At 34.1% G+C, this 18,643-nt stretch overlaps 1 protein-coding gene across 1 annotated transcript; it reads right to left on the reverse strand.

The window, feature by feature from the left end:
- Positions 1–122: 122 nt before the first annotated feature.
- On the reverse strand, positions 123–6,360 carry LOC127881187 (heat shock 70 kDa protein 12A-like). Its single transcript, XM_052428892.1, has 6 exons — positions 6,121–6,360; positions 3,482–4,024; positions 2,968–3,189; positions 2,554–2,710; positions 2,142–2,276; positions 123–1,839 (listed from the first exon to the last, which is right to left on the reverse strand). The coding sequence occupies exons 2-6, from the start codon at positions 3,665–3,667 to the stop codon at positions 935–937; spliced, it is 1,605 nt and encodes a 534-aa protein (XP_052284852.1). The 5' UTR covers positions 3,668–4,024; positions 6,121–6,360; the 3' UTR covers positions 123–934.
- Between the last annotated feature and the right edge of the window lie 12,283 nt (positions 6,361–18,643).

Here is an 18,643-nt window from a genome sequence, read left to right on the forward strand (position 1 = left end):
AGCCTACAATTTAAGACTACGATGTAATCAGCTGGATATTAAATAACGTTGACAGGCTTAGTCACGTACACATACTATTAGGAAAGTATTCATCAAACATCTACATTTAGAAATAGTTTGCATAGATCAACACATCTTTTATTTGTGACAAGTAACCCAATGTCCTATTGGACAAAACATATACAAACTGTAAACACTTGTCTATAGGATTGCGTCATACCTTTAATACAGGTAGTGTATATACATGTACCAGCCCGACCCTAGCATGAACAATTTGAAAACACGAGGAAATAATAATCGTTTGCAATCATAATCGGCAACAAATTCAATAACGTTTATAATTAATATTTTTGAAAAAAAAGAATGTTGTGTTGTTATTTAATGTAAAAAAACGAACTAAGATTTAATTCAACAGTGATATAACCAATACTAGTGATATATTTTTACATCATGTCTAAAATATTAGCATATGTTGGTGTATATGTGTCGTGAATACAGGTAAGTGTATTCTCAACTATTGCAAATCACATGTGAACTTAATCAATCACATGTGTATCTAAATTGACAAACGATATTGACAGTTACAAAAGTAGTTATAACATATAAACTACATACATAACACCAACCGTTATTCAAAATATATAGAACATTTTATAAAAGCATGCAATGATCTTGCTTCATATATTTATGCACAGTGAGCAAATTATTCTATCAATACAAACAAGCACTGTGCAAAAATGATAATAATGTATAGAATGTTTAAGTTGGCTATGCGTAAGTTTTCTTTATTTTATAAATGCGTTTACACATTTGTACAAATATGTTGGCATCATAATCAAAGTATTAGTTGATAAATCCCCCACTTTTTTAAACATGGAAAAGAATGAAATCACTATAATGTCAATTATAATTGTATTACAGTCCGATCTTAAGTTTAATCAGGAAGATTAAATGTTGCTTCTGTTTCTTTACCATTAGACAGAAGTGCTTTAACCTGGATTTCCGTGCCCCCGAAGTACATTTCAACTGCATATGGAACATATACTCCACTGTCCTCGTTTTCAGTGTCCACTACAAATTCGCCGATAAGGAAATTTCCTTGGTCGTCAACAAACAGTGGATTCTTGTCGTGTGATGCAAAAATGCTAATTGTAGACTGTGCACTTCTTGTCAAATAATGGTGTTGGCTAGCCGCTTGATTTACGGGAATCTCTTGGCCTACTTCAACATGTTTCGAGAATGAACGTACTGCCCATCTCCTGTTATTCCTGCCTATCCTTAAGCTATTTGTAGGGTGAACTGACTCATCAAATGGAGTTTGACATTGAACCCCGTACGTAAATCGGGCAATTCTCGAAATAATGCATCGCTTGTTGTGCCCGAACATGACGGCTCCTTTCAAAACCGCTAAACCAGCGTCCGCCGGTATGATCACCTGTATTCCAGGGAATGCTTCTTTTACACGTTTTTGCAATAATGTGGACTCGGAAAACCCACCAACCATCACAATGTATGCTATGCTACTATGCGTTAAAAGAAGAGACGATAAATGACACGTGATGCTTTGGATCGTTTCCCCAAAAAGGGATTCCATTACATCCACGTTGATGCTCAATTTATCGCGATTTTGCGAAATTTTATCTTTAAAAACGGAACGTTGAATTTGGTCTTGAAGAGATCGGCCGGTCATTTCTTCTACAAGGTCATTAATACGTGAAATATTTCTTAAATTAACAGTCGGTGTGTTCCTAAAGTCCCTCTTTTTTAGTTCAAATGACCTCTTAAATTCTATGTAGTCTTCCATGAACTTTTCTTTTAGGCTTTTCATAACTGCACACCCTGAAAATAATAGTTCCAGTTTGAAGAGCAATATCGACAAATAACGCGAACAACTATTTCGTAAATTACGTCTAATATTTGAAAGTATTATACTATGGACTTTAATAATTACATATATTCATTATAGCTGCACAAAATAATTATTATATTTTGATGACATTATAATAAAAACGTTATGTACAACATGATGAACACAGGCAATGCCAACGTATACGTCTTTACTTAACGATACAAATCGTGAAACATTTGTACAAGAAAAACATCTGAACTTGTTTCCATATATTTCAGAACGATTACTGTACCCGCTATTGTATCCATCAGTTTTTCAAACTCTGCATCGATCGTTGTTCCTCCCCACGCTCCTCCGCTGGCTTTGTCGATCTCCTTTAGCTCTTTGTCGGAAACCACTTCATGGACTGTGATGTCAACAGTGCCGCCTACAATAGATTTGCTTTTGACTCTACGTTATCTCTCATTCAAACAGTTTATTATGAAGAACACATTCCTCTAACTTAAAGCTAACACTTAAAAAATCGCATCAATCCTCAAAGACTAAAGCAGTATCTTTAAAAATGTAATGTATTTAATTTGTTCTGAAAAGTTAATTAGTTTTTAAATACCTAAAATCATCACCATCCTTACGTGATGTAAAATAAAATATCAACATGATATTAGATACACTACCAATGCAATTGAAACCTCACAAAGATATACCTCCGGCATCACACACAATGTATTTTGTACCAGGCAGGAAGGTTGATATGTCCACATTATCAGATATCGTACTTCTCCTCAAATTGGAATGTCGGCAGAAAATCGATGCAGCTTCCGGCTCCAGTGCTAAACTGAGATGGCCGAGATCAATGCCCGCCTATAACCATACGTCAACAATGTGCAATGAAACGAAGATTTAATATGTTTCTTAATATGGATTGATACATGTTTTACGTAGATGAATGGATAATTGAAGTAATACACAGAATCATGTTTGCTTGTATTGACATAGATACGAATTTGTAAACAAACGGTTTCTTGAATGTATCAAGAGAACCTATACTGAATATGGGTGTTCGGACTGATGCGTCTTTGTTGTATGCATGATAGATGACGTAAAAGTTTCAATTTTACTTCTCGTGCAGCCATTCTCATGAACTGCTTTGCTCTCTCATTCCAAATCGCAGGAACAGTAAGAACCCAGTTGACATCACTGCTGATGATGCCACCAGCGACTTTGTCATTAAGAAACTCCATCAGATCGTCTTTTAAGTACTTGATAACGGTAGCGATCACAATCAGGGCTGGCAGTGGTTTTCCGGTATCATCATTAAGCATTGTATGCTTTCGAAGATCCTGAATTTAAAATTACACAATCATTATAAATTTCACGCGTTTCAATGCATTAATACATTATTAAAAACAGTCAGTTTACATTTTGGGACGACCGTTTTACTTGAGTTACAGGAATTGACACATATTTACAAACATTGTTCGGACATAGAGTGATGGTTTATTTATTTGAGAAAAATTGCATTCAATGTGCATTGTGAGTACCGAACATTTTATGTGAATACATATGATGCTAACATTTTCACATTACATATTAAGTAATAACTTAAACACGGCCAAACAAATAATTCAATACCGTGTTGTTGTAAAGTCTCATCTTAAAATGCTTGAAGAAGTACCAGGCCTTATGTACGCCTGTCTGTGTAAGCTGATCGTACTGGTTCTCCGCTTCATACCCAAACGCTTTTACAGTTTTCCCATCCGGATGGATAAGCACACACGTCGGAGCGTTAAGGAAAAAACGAAAACAGTGTGCAATCATAAGTGCCTGACATTTGTTTACATGAATACCGCACGTAATCTTACAACTTAAACAAATTAATTTTTGAAAACAAATAGATATTTGTAATGTATGAGTTCTTTATACGCATGTCTCCAAACATGGAAACATATCTTTCAAATAAATATTCGTGATCAATTGGTGTCACTAGAGTGTGGCTTTTGGGTTTATTTCACGAAACATGAATGTCGGTGTTACCTTTATTTGACATATATTCTCCTGCAGACCAATTTTTAGCTTTGATATCCGTCGGGTCCCTCTTATTGTCATGAGTGAAAGAATACGCCCACCCTGAGTATGTGGTCCCGAAGTCGATACTGGCAACGGCGAGGACCATCTCTATAAGTATTGTTAAAGTAAGGATTCGTTTCAAATAGTGTATGTTAACTCTTGTAAATGTGTTTTGTAAATCTTAGTGGAAAGAGGTTGTTTAAAGTGTGTTTCTTAGCCTTTGATTGTAAATAAACCTTGTTCTAATTAAAAGTATCGGATACTGTAGAAGTTGCCTTACTTAACTTATCGAATCTAAGCCGACGATGTTATAGCCTCGAATGTAGCCATGTTAATGTTCAATTCATGCAATCTTCAACAAAATGATAACCATTTGTGTTTTGTTTTCTCGAAAATCTTTAATAAAGATAAAAAATATTGCCATTTGTAATACAAATGTTTTGCTTAATATCGGGATATTTCATATACGAACAAATCATAAACCATTTAAATAAGAATAAAACGTTATTTAAGTATCGTTGCTGTCATAACAACATTATGATAAATGTCGGGATGATAGCTGAATAAAACATACACCATTTAAAATCCTAATTAAATGTTGCTATGTACTGTTGCTTATTTCATTGAAGTATCCATACTAATTTAACGGAAACAGTTCGTTTATACATGTTTCATTGTGACACGGAGCTTGGGTATCCATGGGTCGGGCACGTTTTTGGCAAATATACATACTATTGTAGTATAGATACCACTTTCTCTCGAGATTAATGTAAACGTTGCATAAATATCACTATCTCTCGAGATTAATTTAAACGTAGTAAAGATGTCACTATCTTTCGAGATTTATGTAAACGTTGTATAGATATCACTATCTCTCGAGATTAATGTAAACGAAGTATAGATGTCACTTTATCTCGAGATTAATTTAAACGTAGTATAGATATTACTATCTCTTGAGATTAATGTAAACGTAGTATAGATATCACTATCTCTCGAGATTAATGTTTACGTAGTATTGATGTCACTATCTCTCGAGATTAATGTAAACGTAGACTAGATATCACTATATCTCGAGATTAATATAAACGTAGTATATATATCACTATCTCTCGAGATTAATGTTTACGAAATATAGATGTCACGATCTCTCGAGTTTAATGTAAACGTAGTATAGATATCACTATCTTTCGAGATAAATGTAAACGTAGTATAGATGTCACTATCTTTCGAGATTAATGTATACGTACAATAGTTATCACTATCTCTCGAGGTTAATGGTTACATAGTATAGATATCACTATCTCCTGAGATTCAGTAAACGTAGTAAACATATCACTATCTCTTGAGATTAATGTAAACGTAGGAAAGATATCACAATATCTCGAGATTAATGGTTACGTGGTCAAGTTATCACTATCTCTCGAGATTAATGTTTACGTACTATAGATATCAATATCTCTCGAGATTAATGTTTACGCACTATAGATATCCCTTTGTCTCGAGATAATTTTATACAAAGTCAATATTGCAGATGCAATAAAGCACATTTTCAGCATGTTATTTGATAATTATGTAGTGCCTAAGTTTAACTTCGTATGTGTGATGAAAAGAGAGTCACGGACAAATCATCAGTACTGCGTATCGAGTAGTATAAGTGTGTTCCTGAATGATCCATGAAAAATAATACTATGTGTTACATCAACTATGAGATTTATATTCGGACTGTATATTCAGGATATTAAATAACTTAACATATAAAGCTTTTATTAATGTTGATTGTGTTTCAAAACATCTGGTTGAAAATATATATTCGCAAATTTTCATATTTCAAAACAATGTTTGAAATGTAAATGTTTTTATTAAAAAAGTAGCATGCGATGCGGAGTACTCTTGAATACGTAGTTAATATGTTTAAAAGTTTCAGACGCCCTTATCAAATTATGCGTTTTGTTTTTATCTTTTTATCATATTCAGATAGAAGACATATATGTTTTTTTAACAGAACAGAGGAGAAAAAATATATGTCAACTGAAACGGTACTTTTTAAATACCTATGCCTCTTCAAGTTCGGTGGAAATTTATTATGAGCGAGTTGTACCAATGTTGATACCAGTCTTTCAGGTATTATACATTTCAGCATTTTTTTTGCACAGAAAATAAAGACTTAGTTTTCCGAGAAAATAACCTGAACTGAATTGTATTACCTGTATATTTTACGTCCTTAACAAATTCTTTCTGTAATCATTAACTAGTCCCCGTATACATTCACCGGTCGCCTAATTTATCACACACAACGTTAAGCGTCGTATAAATAGTTTGATAATGTGATATTTTTACTGCAAAGTTTTATAAACATATAATTGATCCCCTTGCACAAAACGTTAAATGAAAACTAAACTTGTACTAAACATTTAAAAAAGCTTTAACTTTCGATTTCCAATATCTTATTATATCAGGGGCGTATCGTTTTTATCGGTAAATGGCTCAATGTGTGCTAAATTCGATATCTCAATCTTAAGCCGAAACCGTTTAGTTGAACCCGCTTTCAGCTTGATATACCAGGCACAATAATCGAGTTTATGGGAGGGCGTGCGTTACGACTGTAAAATTGTTATTCGTCGTGCATTAAAAAATTGAAAAAAAAACACGTCTCCATGCCTTAAAGATCACGGTCCCACTTAGAGGCCAATGGTCTTTTATTGTTCATACGTTATAGACGTTGTACACCTCTTGCGTACATGCATTACGAAATAATACTATTTTTTACAGATATCAATTTCCCATAGATTTACGGCGCTTGAAAAACATCGCAATTTCCTCAAATTTTAATCCCTAATTAAATCTGCATTTAATCGATGTATAATACGGAATAGTAATATTGTAATTAAAATCACACGAAACATATCGTTTTGAATGTGTTTTTTTCTTCATGTTTAACGCACAACAATATGATAATAGTAAAATAATGTAATTTCTTGACATATATAAATATAACAATAAGTAATTTAAACTGAAATTACTTTATGATACTTTACTAAAAATATCGTCTTACACTTACAAACACTAAGCGCAATAAAATGAAATTAACGTTGATTAAAAATAATGTACGTTATTTGCTACTTTTTTGTCAAGAAACATGGATAAAGCGGGTCTGTGTGATATTTGAAGACCATTGAGTTTTTACATTTGATGAACTCTGTCTCTTATAGATTGATATAATGATCCAAAAAGGTGTAGATAAAACACGTCTTATTTTAACTGAATATGCAAAGTGTATTAACGCTGAATTACATTAATTTGGACAAAATAAACAAGTATTATCAGGCAAAACATATTAATTGACTTGCTTACATTAAACATGAAATTATACTGGTATACAAACCATCCGGACTATCACGCGCAATCTCAACGTTTAGACTCCGCCGACGTGTTGGCAAAATGTGTTTGTATTTCTTTAAGCGCATATAGAAAGTGATGACAAAATCATAGTCGATATTCACAACATTTGAATAACTAAAATATATTTGTACTAATTAATGCATTAATAGTATTTATTGACCAAACACATGCATGTATGCATACATTTAGCGTTACTGTAACTTGTGCGTTACAATCATTGGCAATTAGTTAGCCAGTTAACGAAATATCATGATCGTCAACAAAAACAATCTACTTGCTTTTGGCGTTTGCTTCCGCAAACAGCCTAAATATGAGTATAACTTTAACGCCGCGAATGTTACACAGTTTGTTTTAGCTTTAATGATTCATAAATAAAGTACGGTAAAGTTGAAACGATTGTACATACCAAAACTTCCTGGAGGATAAACGTATTTAAAAATAACTAAATAGGTCAAAATGTTTTAATGAACTCATCTTAGTTGATATAGATAACAAACACATCATCGAAGCATGCGTACCTTGAATATTTGTATCTTGACATATACATTTATGTATTAATTATGTCAAATGAAACTAACTACCCCGTACTCGTAGGCCTTGCCTTACTCGAGTAACAGGAAAAGTCACGGATCCGTGTAAAGTAGGAAGCCTTAATGTCTTTTTAGAAGTGATACATCAAAATCAGGTACGAAACCGTCCTACCTGTTTTATATTTGATACCAGTGATTTACCAACCAGGCAGTGCGCGGAAAATCAGGATTTTTTTGCAATAACAATCCCCTGGTCTGTACGGTATGATCTCAGTAGTACATGAGCGTAAAAGTACGAAACAGAAAACAATAAATCGATGGAATTATACAACGCCTTCTTACTCACCGAATGTAGATAAACAAGAGTTCCGCGGTCGGACACAAAAGCCCCCCTCCCCAAACAGGGCTTTGAACTAGTGAGCCCAATTTAAATAGGAGTCATATAATTGTCCAAGACCAATGCACATGTGGAGTATCAAGCCAATCGGTCCACTTGTTGACGAATTATTGATCTGAAACAATTTTTACACTTGTTGTGACAGTAACCTTAACCTTTGACTTAGTGACCCCAATTTTAAAAGGGGTCATCTACACTCCAAGGCCAATGAACATGGGTTGTATCAAGCCAATCTGTCAACTCTGTCAACTCGTTGATGAGTTATTGATCGGAAACGATTTTCACACTGATTGTGACAGTGACCTTTGACAATCCAAACATATGGCTCGTGATTTCTCTACAACATATTATTTTCAGTAAAGGAACAGATTGTTTGTTTGCATATGTCCAGTTGGAATAACAAAAAGGCCCAGACCCTATGTTTGTCTAATCTAAAATGAATGGAAAAAATAATGTTTAATTATTTACAACTAAAAGAAATCCCCCAACCAAAAAAAAAAAAAATTAAAATAAATATTGACAATAACAAAAAAACAACATTAGTACGATACATAAAAACACACGCATGTACGAGCTGGGAGTAAACGTGTAAATTAGCAGTTGGCTGATTCTTTATAACGGCGGGTTACACTATAATACACAAAACACTGTACATGGTGGAAGAAGGTACCGTACCTATTTAAATTTAAAATTATATGTAATACTCTAATCATCCTTAAGTAGCATTTAAATCAATACCATAACAACTACAAATGTGTTATGTGTTTTGTTCGTAAAATAAGAGAATGGAATACCCATGCCCCCCAATAAACCATGGCTGATTTGACATGTCATTTTAAACACCCAGTGGTATCAATGCGCAATAAAACACATGTAACCTGTAGCAGAGTGTGCCTTTAAAAATATTTACGCGTTAGAAAATGTGTTCGCTTCACACTGTATTGTTCATCATCATACATTTAGTGATTGCATTCTACCCATACTGGTAAGAGTAATTGCTTACTGACCACGGAATACGTGACCCAGAGTGTGAAAGAAAAAACCCGAACCATTGATTGTCAAACAACACATTATATTTTACAGTCAGATGTTTGGGATTACATTACTCGCTCACTGTAATCAGAATATAACAATTCTACAATACCGTTGCCAAAAGTATACATGTGTGCATCGGCTGTTTAGGCAGCAACATCATAATTTGGGACTATTCTGAAGTATGGTAGCGGGATCATATGGTGCTTGTATTTAGTGGCATTGTTCACTTTTTGATAAAATCAACAAACTTGGCACATTTGTAGATAAAAGTATTTTATTCAATTTTAACTATGGAGCCATCTCCAATTTTCAAGATGGCCGCCATTTTCAAGATGGCCGCCAAAATTTAGGAAATTATATGTTACTGCCATATTTGATTAAAATATTCTGTTTTTGGCATTAGATGTTTTATGTTATTAATTAATTAAAATATGTTTCTACATGAAAAAATGAATTAAATATTGCATATAAGTCAAAATGGCTTCCAAAATGGCCGCCTAAAGTACAAAAAATAGGATTTTCCTACTCCAATCTATAATTTCAATATTCATTGAACGTATGTTATGTAAGCAAGTGTTTTTCTTTTTTTTGTATTTACAGATACCTTCATTTGTATAATATTCTCAACATATTGTTTCAGTCCTTAAATAAAGAAATAACTGCATTCAACGAGTTCACACTTCCAGACCTTACAGCTGCCTACAAATCTATCCACGGTCACACATCCTCCACCATAATTATGATGCTTGTATTCAGTGGAATTGTTCACTTTTTGATAAAAGCAACACACTTTGCTCATTGATAGTTTGAAGTATTTAAGACAAAATAGGCTATGGACCCAATTAATATTTTTCAGAGTGGCCGCCATTTTCAAAATGGCCGCCAACCTATCAAAAAAAAGGAGAAGATATCAAGGTGCTGATTTTTTGTTGCGATCTTATACAAATCAAATGAAATATTACAATACTTATTACTAATTATGCTGATTATCAAAAATCTTTGCAAGAAAAACATTAATTTTAAGTATTTTGTTAATTTTGTACTTTTTGTAAGGTCAAAAGGTCATTTTTGGGGGAAAATTATGCCTTTTTGGCAAATATTCATTTACTTTATTAATAAATAAATCCATAAAGCAGATTATCATGGTCCGAGAGCCCACTGTTGTTAATTGCAAGTTTTGAGACCAATAATATTTTTTGTATATTTAAAAAGAGAATTTTATATCCTTGCAAAAAACCCATTTCTTAAGTGTCACAGCCGTGCATATCTATGATTTGTTTTGGGTAAAATCACCCAAAATCGAAAGTTTTCCCGCTGATTTCTGGAATAATTAAATAAATAAACATTTTCAGTCATGGGAATTTACCCAGAAATCAGCAGTTGTGTGTTTGATTTCGTATATTGTTCCTGAAATCTTACTTAAAGTCGTCATTCAAAAATGTTCATGTTTCAATTGAATCAGAAGACCCTTTTGTGTGTTTTAATACAATAGTTAGACTACTATGTTAAAAATTATTTCAGTAGAGTAAAAATTAGGAACTAAAACCTGAAAAATGGACTTAAACAGCTAAAATAGTTAAAATGTAGTGGTTTTTAACCTACATAAATTGTAAAAAATAAATAGTGGTTTTAACCTAAAATCACACTGCGATCATCGCATTGTTTGTTTAGAGTGATCTTATATGCAATTCTATATATGCGAACAATATTTTATTATTATAATGATCACATGTCTTATAAATTTAATTAATTCATTTTTTTTTTTAAATCAGCAGTTTTGTGTGTGATTTTATTCATTTCCACCAAAATCACTAATAGATGGTGATTACAAAAGTTTTTGTTGGAATAAAGGAGGCCATGTGTGTGTTTTTTTAATAACTAATTAGACAAATATGTTGGAAATTGTTAACTTGGTAAAAAGAATTCGCTGGATTAAAAATTATAAAATGGACAAATTCTGCTAAAAAAAATTGCGAAAATTGGTGGGTTTTAACCCTTTAAAAAAATACATGGATTTTTTTTTACTGAATTATCAGAAAGGTTTCTGATACCTATTTAATACCCAAAACTGAAACCCTTGGTAAATTCCCATGACTGAAAATATATTTATTTAATTATTCCAGAAATCAGCAGGAAAACTTTCGATTTTGAGTAATGTTTCCAAAAAATCATAGATATGCACGGCTGTGACACTTAAGAAATGGGTTTTCTGGAAGAATAAAAAATATCCTTTTCAAATATACAAAAACAAGATTTTTCCTCAAAACGTGAAATAAACAACAGTGGGCTCTCAGACCATCACCACCAAAGGTAAAAACATTCTGAGTAATATACCGATTGAAGAAAGCAGTAGCCTATCCCCATGTACACACGAAGAAGCTGATACAAGACTCTTACTCCATGCGAATCATGCTGCAAACCAGAACAATTAGAAAATCCTAATACGAAAGTCAGTGATACAGATGTAGTTGTCATAGCTACAGCAGCTTTTCAACATATGAATGTAGAAGAACTTTGGATAGCAGTTGGCACAGGAAAACAGTTTAGATATATACCTGTACATAAACTGTGTAATGTTCTTGGTCAGGATATCACGAGCGGTCTATTGGCATTCCGTGCATTTACTGGATGTAACCAGACCTCAGCATTCAGTGGTAAAGGTAAAACAAACAGCATGGGAAACGTTGAAGGCATATGGAGCCGAAACAGAAGCATTCAAGATTCTCGGTCAAACTCCAACAGACGAATCCATTGCAACTATCATGCCAACGTGGGAACGTTTTGTAATTCTAATGTATGATCGTTCGAATGCTGCTGAATGTATCAATGATGCCGCAAAGGTAGATCAATAGATGGAATTCCACCAACACAAGAAGTCCTACTGCAGCACACTAAGCGTACCGCATACCAGGCTGGATAGTGCTGGGGACAGGCACTATTGCCCTCACCAGAACTCTCTTGCCCATGTACTTGGGGTTGGGTAAGAGACAATGCCAACACTTGGATACCGTTCTTGACAGCACTACCGCAAGCATCAGAGTTGTGCCAGGAGTTACTGAGGTGTGGCTGCAGTCCCCGGATTGGTTCCCGTGGGATGTGCAAGTGTATAAAACAAAAGGCTGACTTGTCGTGCACAGCCCTTTGTCTGTGTGGTGGAGGATGTGACTGGGGAATATATATATAAGGCAGCTTTAAGGTCTGGAAGTGTGAACTCGTTGAATGCAGTTTTTTCTTTATTTAAGGACTGACACAATATGTTAAGAATATTATACAAATGAAGGTATCTATAAATACAAAAAAAAAGAAAAACACTTGCTTACATAACATACGTTCAATGAATATTGAAATTATAGATTGGAGTAGGAAATCCTATTTTTTGTACTTTAGCCGGCCATTTTGGAAGCCATTTTGACTTATATGCAATATTTAATTCATTTTTTCATGTAGAAACATATTTTAATTAATTAATAACATAAAACAGCTAATTTCAATGACAAAAACATAATCTTTTAATCAAATATGGCAGTAATATGTAATTTCCTAAATTTTGGCGGCCATCTTGGCGGCCATGTTGGCGGCCATCTTGAAAATGGCGGCCATCTTGAAAATTGGAGATGGATCCATAGCTAAAATTAAATAAAATACTTAAATCTACAAATGTTCCAAGTTTGTTGCTTTTATCAAAAATTGAACAATCATTTCACCATATGACCCCACTATATCTAATTACACTACAGTTAAGTATATTTAGCGTAATATTACTCGACGTAATGACTACGCAGTACTACAACCAAGATAAGACATGCATGTATCATAGTTAGTGTTTTATGAGCACAAAGTTGTCTGCCACCTGTGGTTTATGACACCGTGTTGGTAGTTAGTATTTTTTGTGACAATATCAGATCATAAAGACGTAAACGATATATGCTGAACATGGGGCAACACACCGGACTAATGAAATTTAAAAAAAAAAGTTAAATTGATACAGAAACTGTTATTAATGTCAAATTAGCTTATTTTTTTACCAGAAATATACAAGTTCCAGATATTCATTAGTCATGTTGTGTGCACAGAATCGATCAAATTTTGTGTTTGTTGTTCATCCATTGTTTATATGTAATTATACTTTTTGGGGGATTGGGCTTCATTATATAATTAGTTTTCAAACAAGTGTGATATCCCACATCTTTCATTCTAAAAAATGTTCGCGAAAACGTGACAACGAGAGAAATGTGTGTGATCAAAACATAAATGCCGAGCACGTTCATGGTTGTCAATACCTTTTTCATTTCAAGTAAAAACAATACATAACAACAGTATAATTTGTATACAAGCGTTTTCTATCGTACAGAACTTTAATTCAGACATCAATCAGAAAATTATATTACTATGTTGTATTTTTGCTTATATAAGCTATGGTGAAACCTTTTCTATACGTGCTTATACGAATATCACTACCATTACCAACCAGTGGCCGGACAGTGACCTTTGCAGGAGCACGTGACGTCACTCGTCAACTCGTCTATAGATCAAGCGCTGTAAAGGATTCAATCGACTCGATCAAAATACACGATTCGACACTTATGGAGTACCATAATATCAAACACAGTAGGAGCAATAAAGACAACGAACGTCACTCTTTTCGAGGATAGCTAATATAAAGTTAACAAATGCACTATGTGAGCACGGATGGCCGAGTGGTGTAAGCGTAAGACTTTTACTCAAAGGGTCAGCGGTTCGAGGATTACTTTTTTCTTTTTTTTTATTTTCTTCTTGTTTTAAACTTAAGCAATATAGTTCCAATTTTTACATTTATTTTCAAGCATTTAATAACAAGTTAACATCTATGTAAAGATCCGCTTAAAACTTCAATGATAAATGGTTTATACTGGAACAATTTAGTTAAGTTTTCCAACTTTGAGATGTGTGTCTCCAGAAACAAGTTAAAGTGATATTATGCGCATTTTTCACTGTTGAATTGAGCTGAAAGGAATTTACAGGTCAAAATAGTTAGCTAAAATGTGGTAACTGACCAATTATCTACAACTCATCTTGCTATCAGCTGTAATAAAAAAATATATAATATATTATTATATTCGATATTTTACATGACTCACCCAGTCCTCTATGCCGAAATGATCCGTGATTGTGTCTTTGTGTCGTATAAACGAATCTGCATGAAAACTACATTTAGACTCACATCGAACATCGAATCATTTTTGTCGTCAGTTGTCAAAACGAAAGTACGGTTGATATTTAAATGCATTATTTCTCTATTTCCGCGATATTGTTTTAGTATGTTGATGCTGCATTAACAAATATAAGTGTACATGAAGTGAAAACACCAAAAATAAACAAGGGTTGCGATAGGCACCTACAAACATAGAATTTACTGTTAGATGTCCATAATATCACTTTAAGTTAGGCGAGGCTGCCTTGATAGTTGCTAACGAGCGGAACACATGGTTGCACACAGTATGCCGTATAATATTGTGAACTGTATTGTCTATCGTACTTTTGTAAGATTGTAGTTTAGCATGTAAAGCTGATATATTTGTGCGTATTGTGTTTACGGTCAAATACTGAAAACACGGTATAAGTCAGTCAGGCATACCAACCGCTATACTAGGCATTAAAATCAGCCCCTATACATAAAAACATAAGTTTCGTTTTTGTGTTGAGGCGTAGTTTTAACGTGAATATATGATCGCGGCATAACCAAAGTAAAATACTCTCGCTGATTGTGAGTGCTTTAAAATCGATAAATCAATACCCAGAATTTAAAAGTTTTGTCAATAATACGTATATTAATGGCTTTCAGGAGACTTTCGCGTGTGAACATTTTTGGCATTATAGAAACTGATTTTGTAAAACCCGAAATAAATTTCTTCCAATAGCAGTTAAAAGGAATTAGTGACACGTTGTCATTAATAGATACTTTGAATTGGTACAGTCTGTGCTTTAATATTCATAATAAAATCACAAAGTTCGTGAACATGCTGTTTGATGAAATCTTCATGTCTCCCTAACGGATCTTTGTTTTATAGACGATACATTTATTGAAAGTTAAAATGACATTGACAAGTTGTCAAACACTCAGATACACATATTTGCAATTATTTTGTGATTGAGAACAAAGTTAATGCCTGATTAAGTTAAACTAGAATAAAATATAATTAAAGTTATCTTCTATTAATCTTATATAAAACATTTCTAAGTGAAACATAATTATGTTCCGAAACAGGATTTATTGTTCCGACATGATGATGAAACTTCAACAAATAACCACGGCTATAAACTGATAGATTCTTAAAAGAAATATACTTTACTATTGAATGGCACGTTTAAGGGAGACAACTGTGATAATGTAAACTGTAAATGTACTTGAATTCTGCTCTTTACTTCAGATTTACATGTACACTGTTTTGTAGACGTTGTGTTGAATTTTGATAATTTCAAACTTATCCCAAATATAGAAGTTTTCCGATGCAAAACTTATAGTTAAACGGAGGTGTATAAAACACTATTTTGAGTGAACACATGTTAATGTATGTAACACGTAATCTATGCTGCGTATGAACAATATTTATGACATCATTCTGTACCGTATATCGTTTTTAGTGTTCTTTAGTACCTGAAAACTGGACAGTAGATGTTAAAACCTCAATTTACATGTAAAGTTTCTATCAATGATCCAGCTACTCATACAAACAAAGCATCTGTTGATTTTTCATGGAAAATGTTTTACTTCCGTTTTGAAATCAAGCCTTCAAACATTCAGTGATATACACGCTAGTAAAGATCAATACAAGACTGGATTTAGAAAACACCACGCTGCTGCCGATACTACACGGTGCCTATATCACGTGACTTTTTAAGATCTGTGTTGGGAAAATAAAGCGCGACCCAGTTAACATTTTTAATGATGTCTTTTTAAATAGTTCACAATTTTTAATGAGAAAAGTGGAGAGCCCGCTCATTCGTGAGAGTTTTCTATAGGTACCATGATCTTTTTAAACAAATAAGTATTTTTTCAGTAAAGTTCAACCGCGCGTTTGTAATATTAAGTCCCCACACTGATCCGACATTTTTCTAATCGTTCGAACGCGCGGTTGCACTTTAATAAAAAAAAAAACTTGTTATTTTATGGAGCGGGCTCTCCACTTTATCCCATAAAAAATGGCGAAATATTTAAAAAGAGATCCTTAAAAATGTTAACTTGGTCGCGCATTATTCTCCCAACACAGATCCGAAAAAGTCACGTGGTAAAGGCACCGTGACAATGTGAGTGCTACATTTTGTAAGATAATGACTACAACCGCATTGGATAAAGCTTTTTAAAAAAATACTAAATATAGACATTTGATACTGTAAAATGGTCACTACTATGGTCTATGCTAATGACGTGTTATGTTAAAGTGTCTTACCATTGCAAACGTTCAGTATCTCTTGTTCCATCGTAGTCAGGCAGGTTAAATTTCAACATCGTCATTTTTTTCTTTCTTTGTTGTTGATTGACATAACTATGTATAACCCATTTATGCCTAGCGTCTAGAAAAAAGGCCTTGGCATACAGCGTAGACCTAGATGAGACGCCGCATGATGCGGCGTCTGATCTGGGTCTGCGCTGTTTGCTTAAAGGAATTTCTGTAAGTAATATTCTAAATGTATAAATGAATATACAAGACATTCCTAATTTTGGAAATAAGTTGATCCAATTTAGAAGGATGGGAGAGTTCACTAGGCATAAATGGGTTAAAGAAGAACTATTTTGCAAGGCGTTCATTACGATAGTCATCCTTCTGATGATAACATTATTGTGTTTTTGTATGTGTACTTTTTTACGCGAATTATACTGAACTATTATGCGACTCGGGTTATTACGTGCAAAAAACTATTTATTTGTAAGAGGAATATTGTAAACGGAGAAGTCTAACACTTAATTTCAGTAAAAAAATAAAGTTTTTGTTATGCAAAAGGTCTCGGCGAGATTAATTCTGAGCCTCGCTTTATATATTTCAAATCGATAGGTCAGTAACCTGATAATTTCTAAAAATAACTGTATAGGACTTACATACATTAACATATAAGATGAGTATTGATTTGAAAGCATTGATTTGGCGACAACACGCTTGCCTCCTCGACTTGGTTTAAGAACCGCCTTGCCGCACACTGTGACGAAAGTATATGATTTATTGAAACGCGCTCAAGTCAGTTATTCTGGATAGAACCAGTAAATGGTGTCTTGGGGGATTTCTAAATAATGCCCTCACAGCTGGGATCAAACCCATGACCCCCTGGTCGTTAGGCGGAAACCATGTCCATTACGCCTCTGCGACATAGTCTAAGAGCCGCATAGTCTCACACAGTTAATGGCGACTTTGTTGCCACTTTGTCTCACACACTTCAACCATTGATGACACCGTTGACGAGGTTGCAGTATCTCTTGACGCAGGCCTCCCTCCGCTGCTGCTTGCACAGTGAGCACAGGATATCCGTCAGACCTGTTCGCAGGTGAGTCCAGTAGGCGCCGCTCCCACCCACCACCTCCTCTTGGAAAGCTGAATAAGAAAGAAAAAACATAAGTGTTGGTGTGTTAGAAATAATTCTCGATTGATTGCCCTTATCGGAACATATACAACGATTTGTTTTAGTTTACCGATAGTTAAATTATAAAGTAGACTCACGCTGTGTGCGTCCAAAATCACGCGATATATAACATTTTGAAATAGTTGATTGAAAAAAATCCGAAAACATTCCCAAGCAGAAATGGAACGTAAGAGTTATGGAAATCATGCAGACAGCGGTTTACCCTACATTTCTTACGATAATGAGTTATAACTAGTTCGTTTAAAGGCACCAAACATCTCACTACAATATGACACTCGTATTGCGAAAATGGGTCTTAAGTCTTTTGCGGCCGCGAATTCTCACAGACTGGTCAGGAGCTATCCTATCCGCTAAATAGAACATGAAACCCTACGTGACTTTATATCGGACAGCGTAGCTCCTGACAAGACCGCGCGATTTGGTAAGCTGGTCAGTGGCTACACTGGCATTATACCCATGTCCGCACGACGCGGCTCATGGAAAATATGCGTAATTTGGAAAATAATACTTTAATTTTACGGACAACGGTTGTTTAACGAAAATTATATGGCAAAATGATTATTTATTAATGATTAATCTACGCAAACGTGTGACTTCATTTTTGAAAGAATAAAACGTGAGCGCTGTTTCGAACTTAATGTTCCATTGTTAACGCATAGCCGACGTACAAATAAACACACTCATATCTTCAATTAATGTCTGGCATTTAGCGCATCAAAAGTTCAAACTGTCGTTGCTGACGATATGTATAGCTGT

Source organism: Dreissena polymorpha, chromosome 5 (genome assembly GCF_020536995.1).
Source record: "Dreissena polymorpha isolate Duluth1 chromosome 5, UMN_Dpol_1.0, whole genome shotgun sequence".
Classification (NCBI taxonomy): domain Eukaryota; kingdom Metazoa; phylum Mollusca; class Bivalvia; order Myida; family Dreissenidae; genus Dreissena; species Dreissena polymorpha.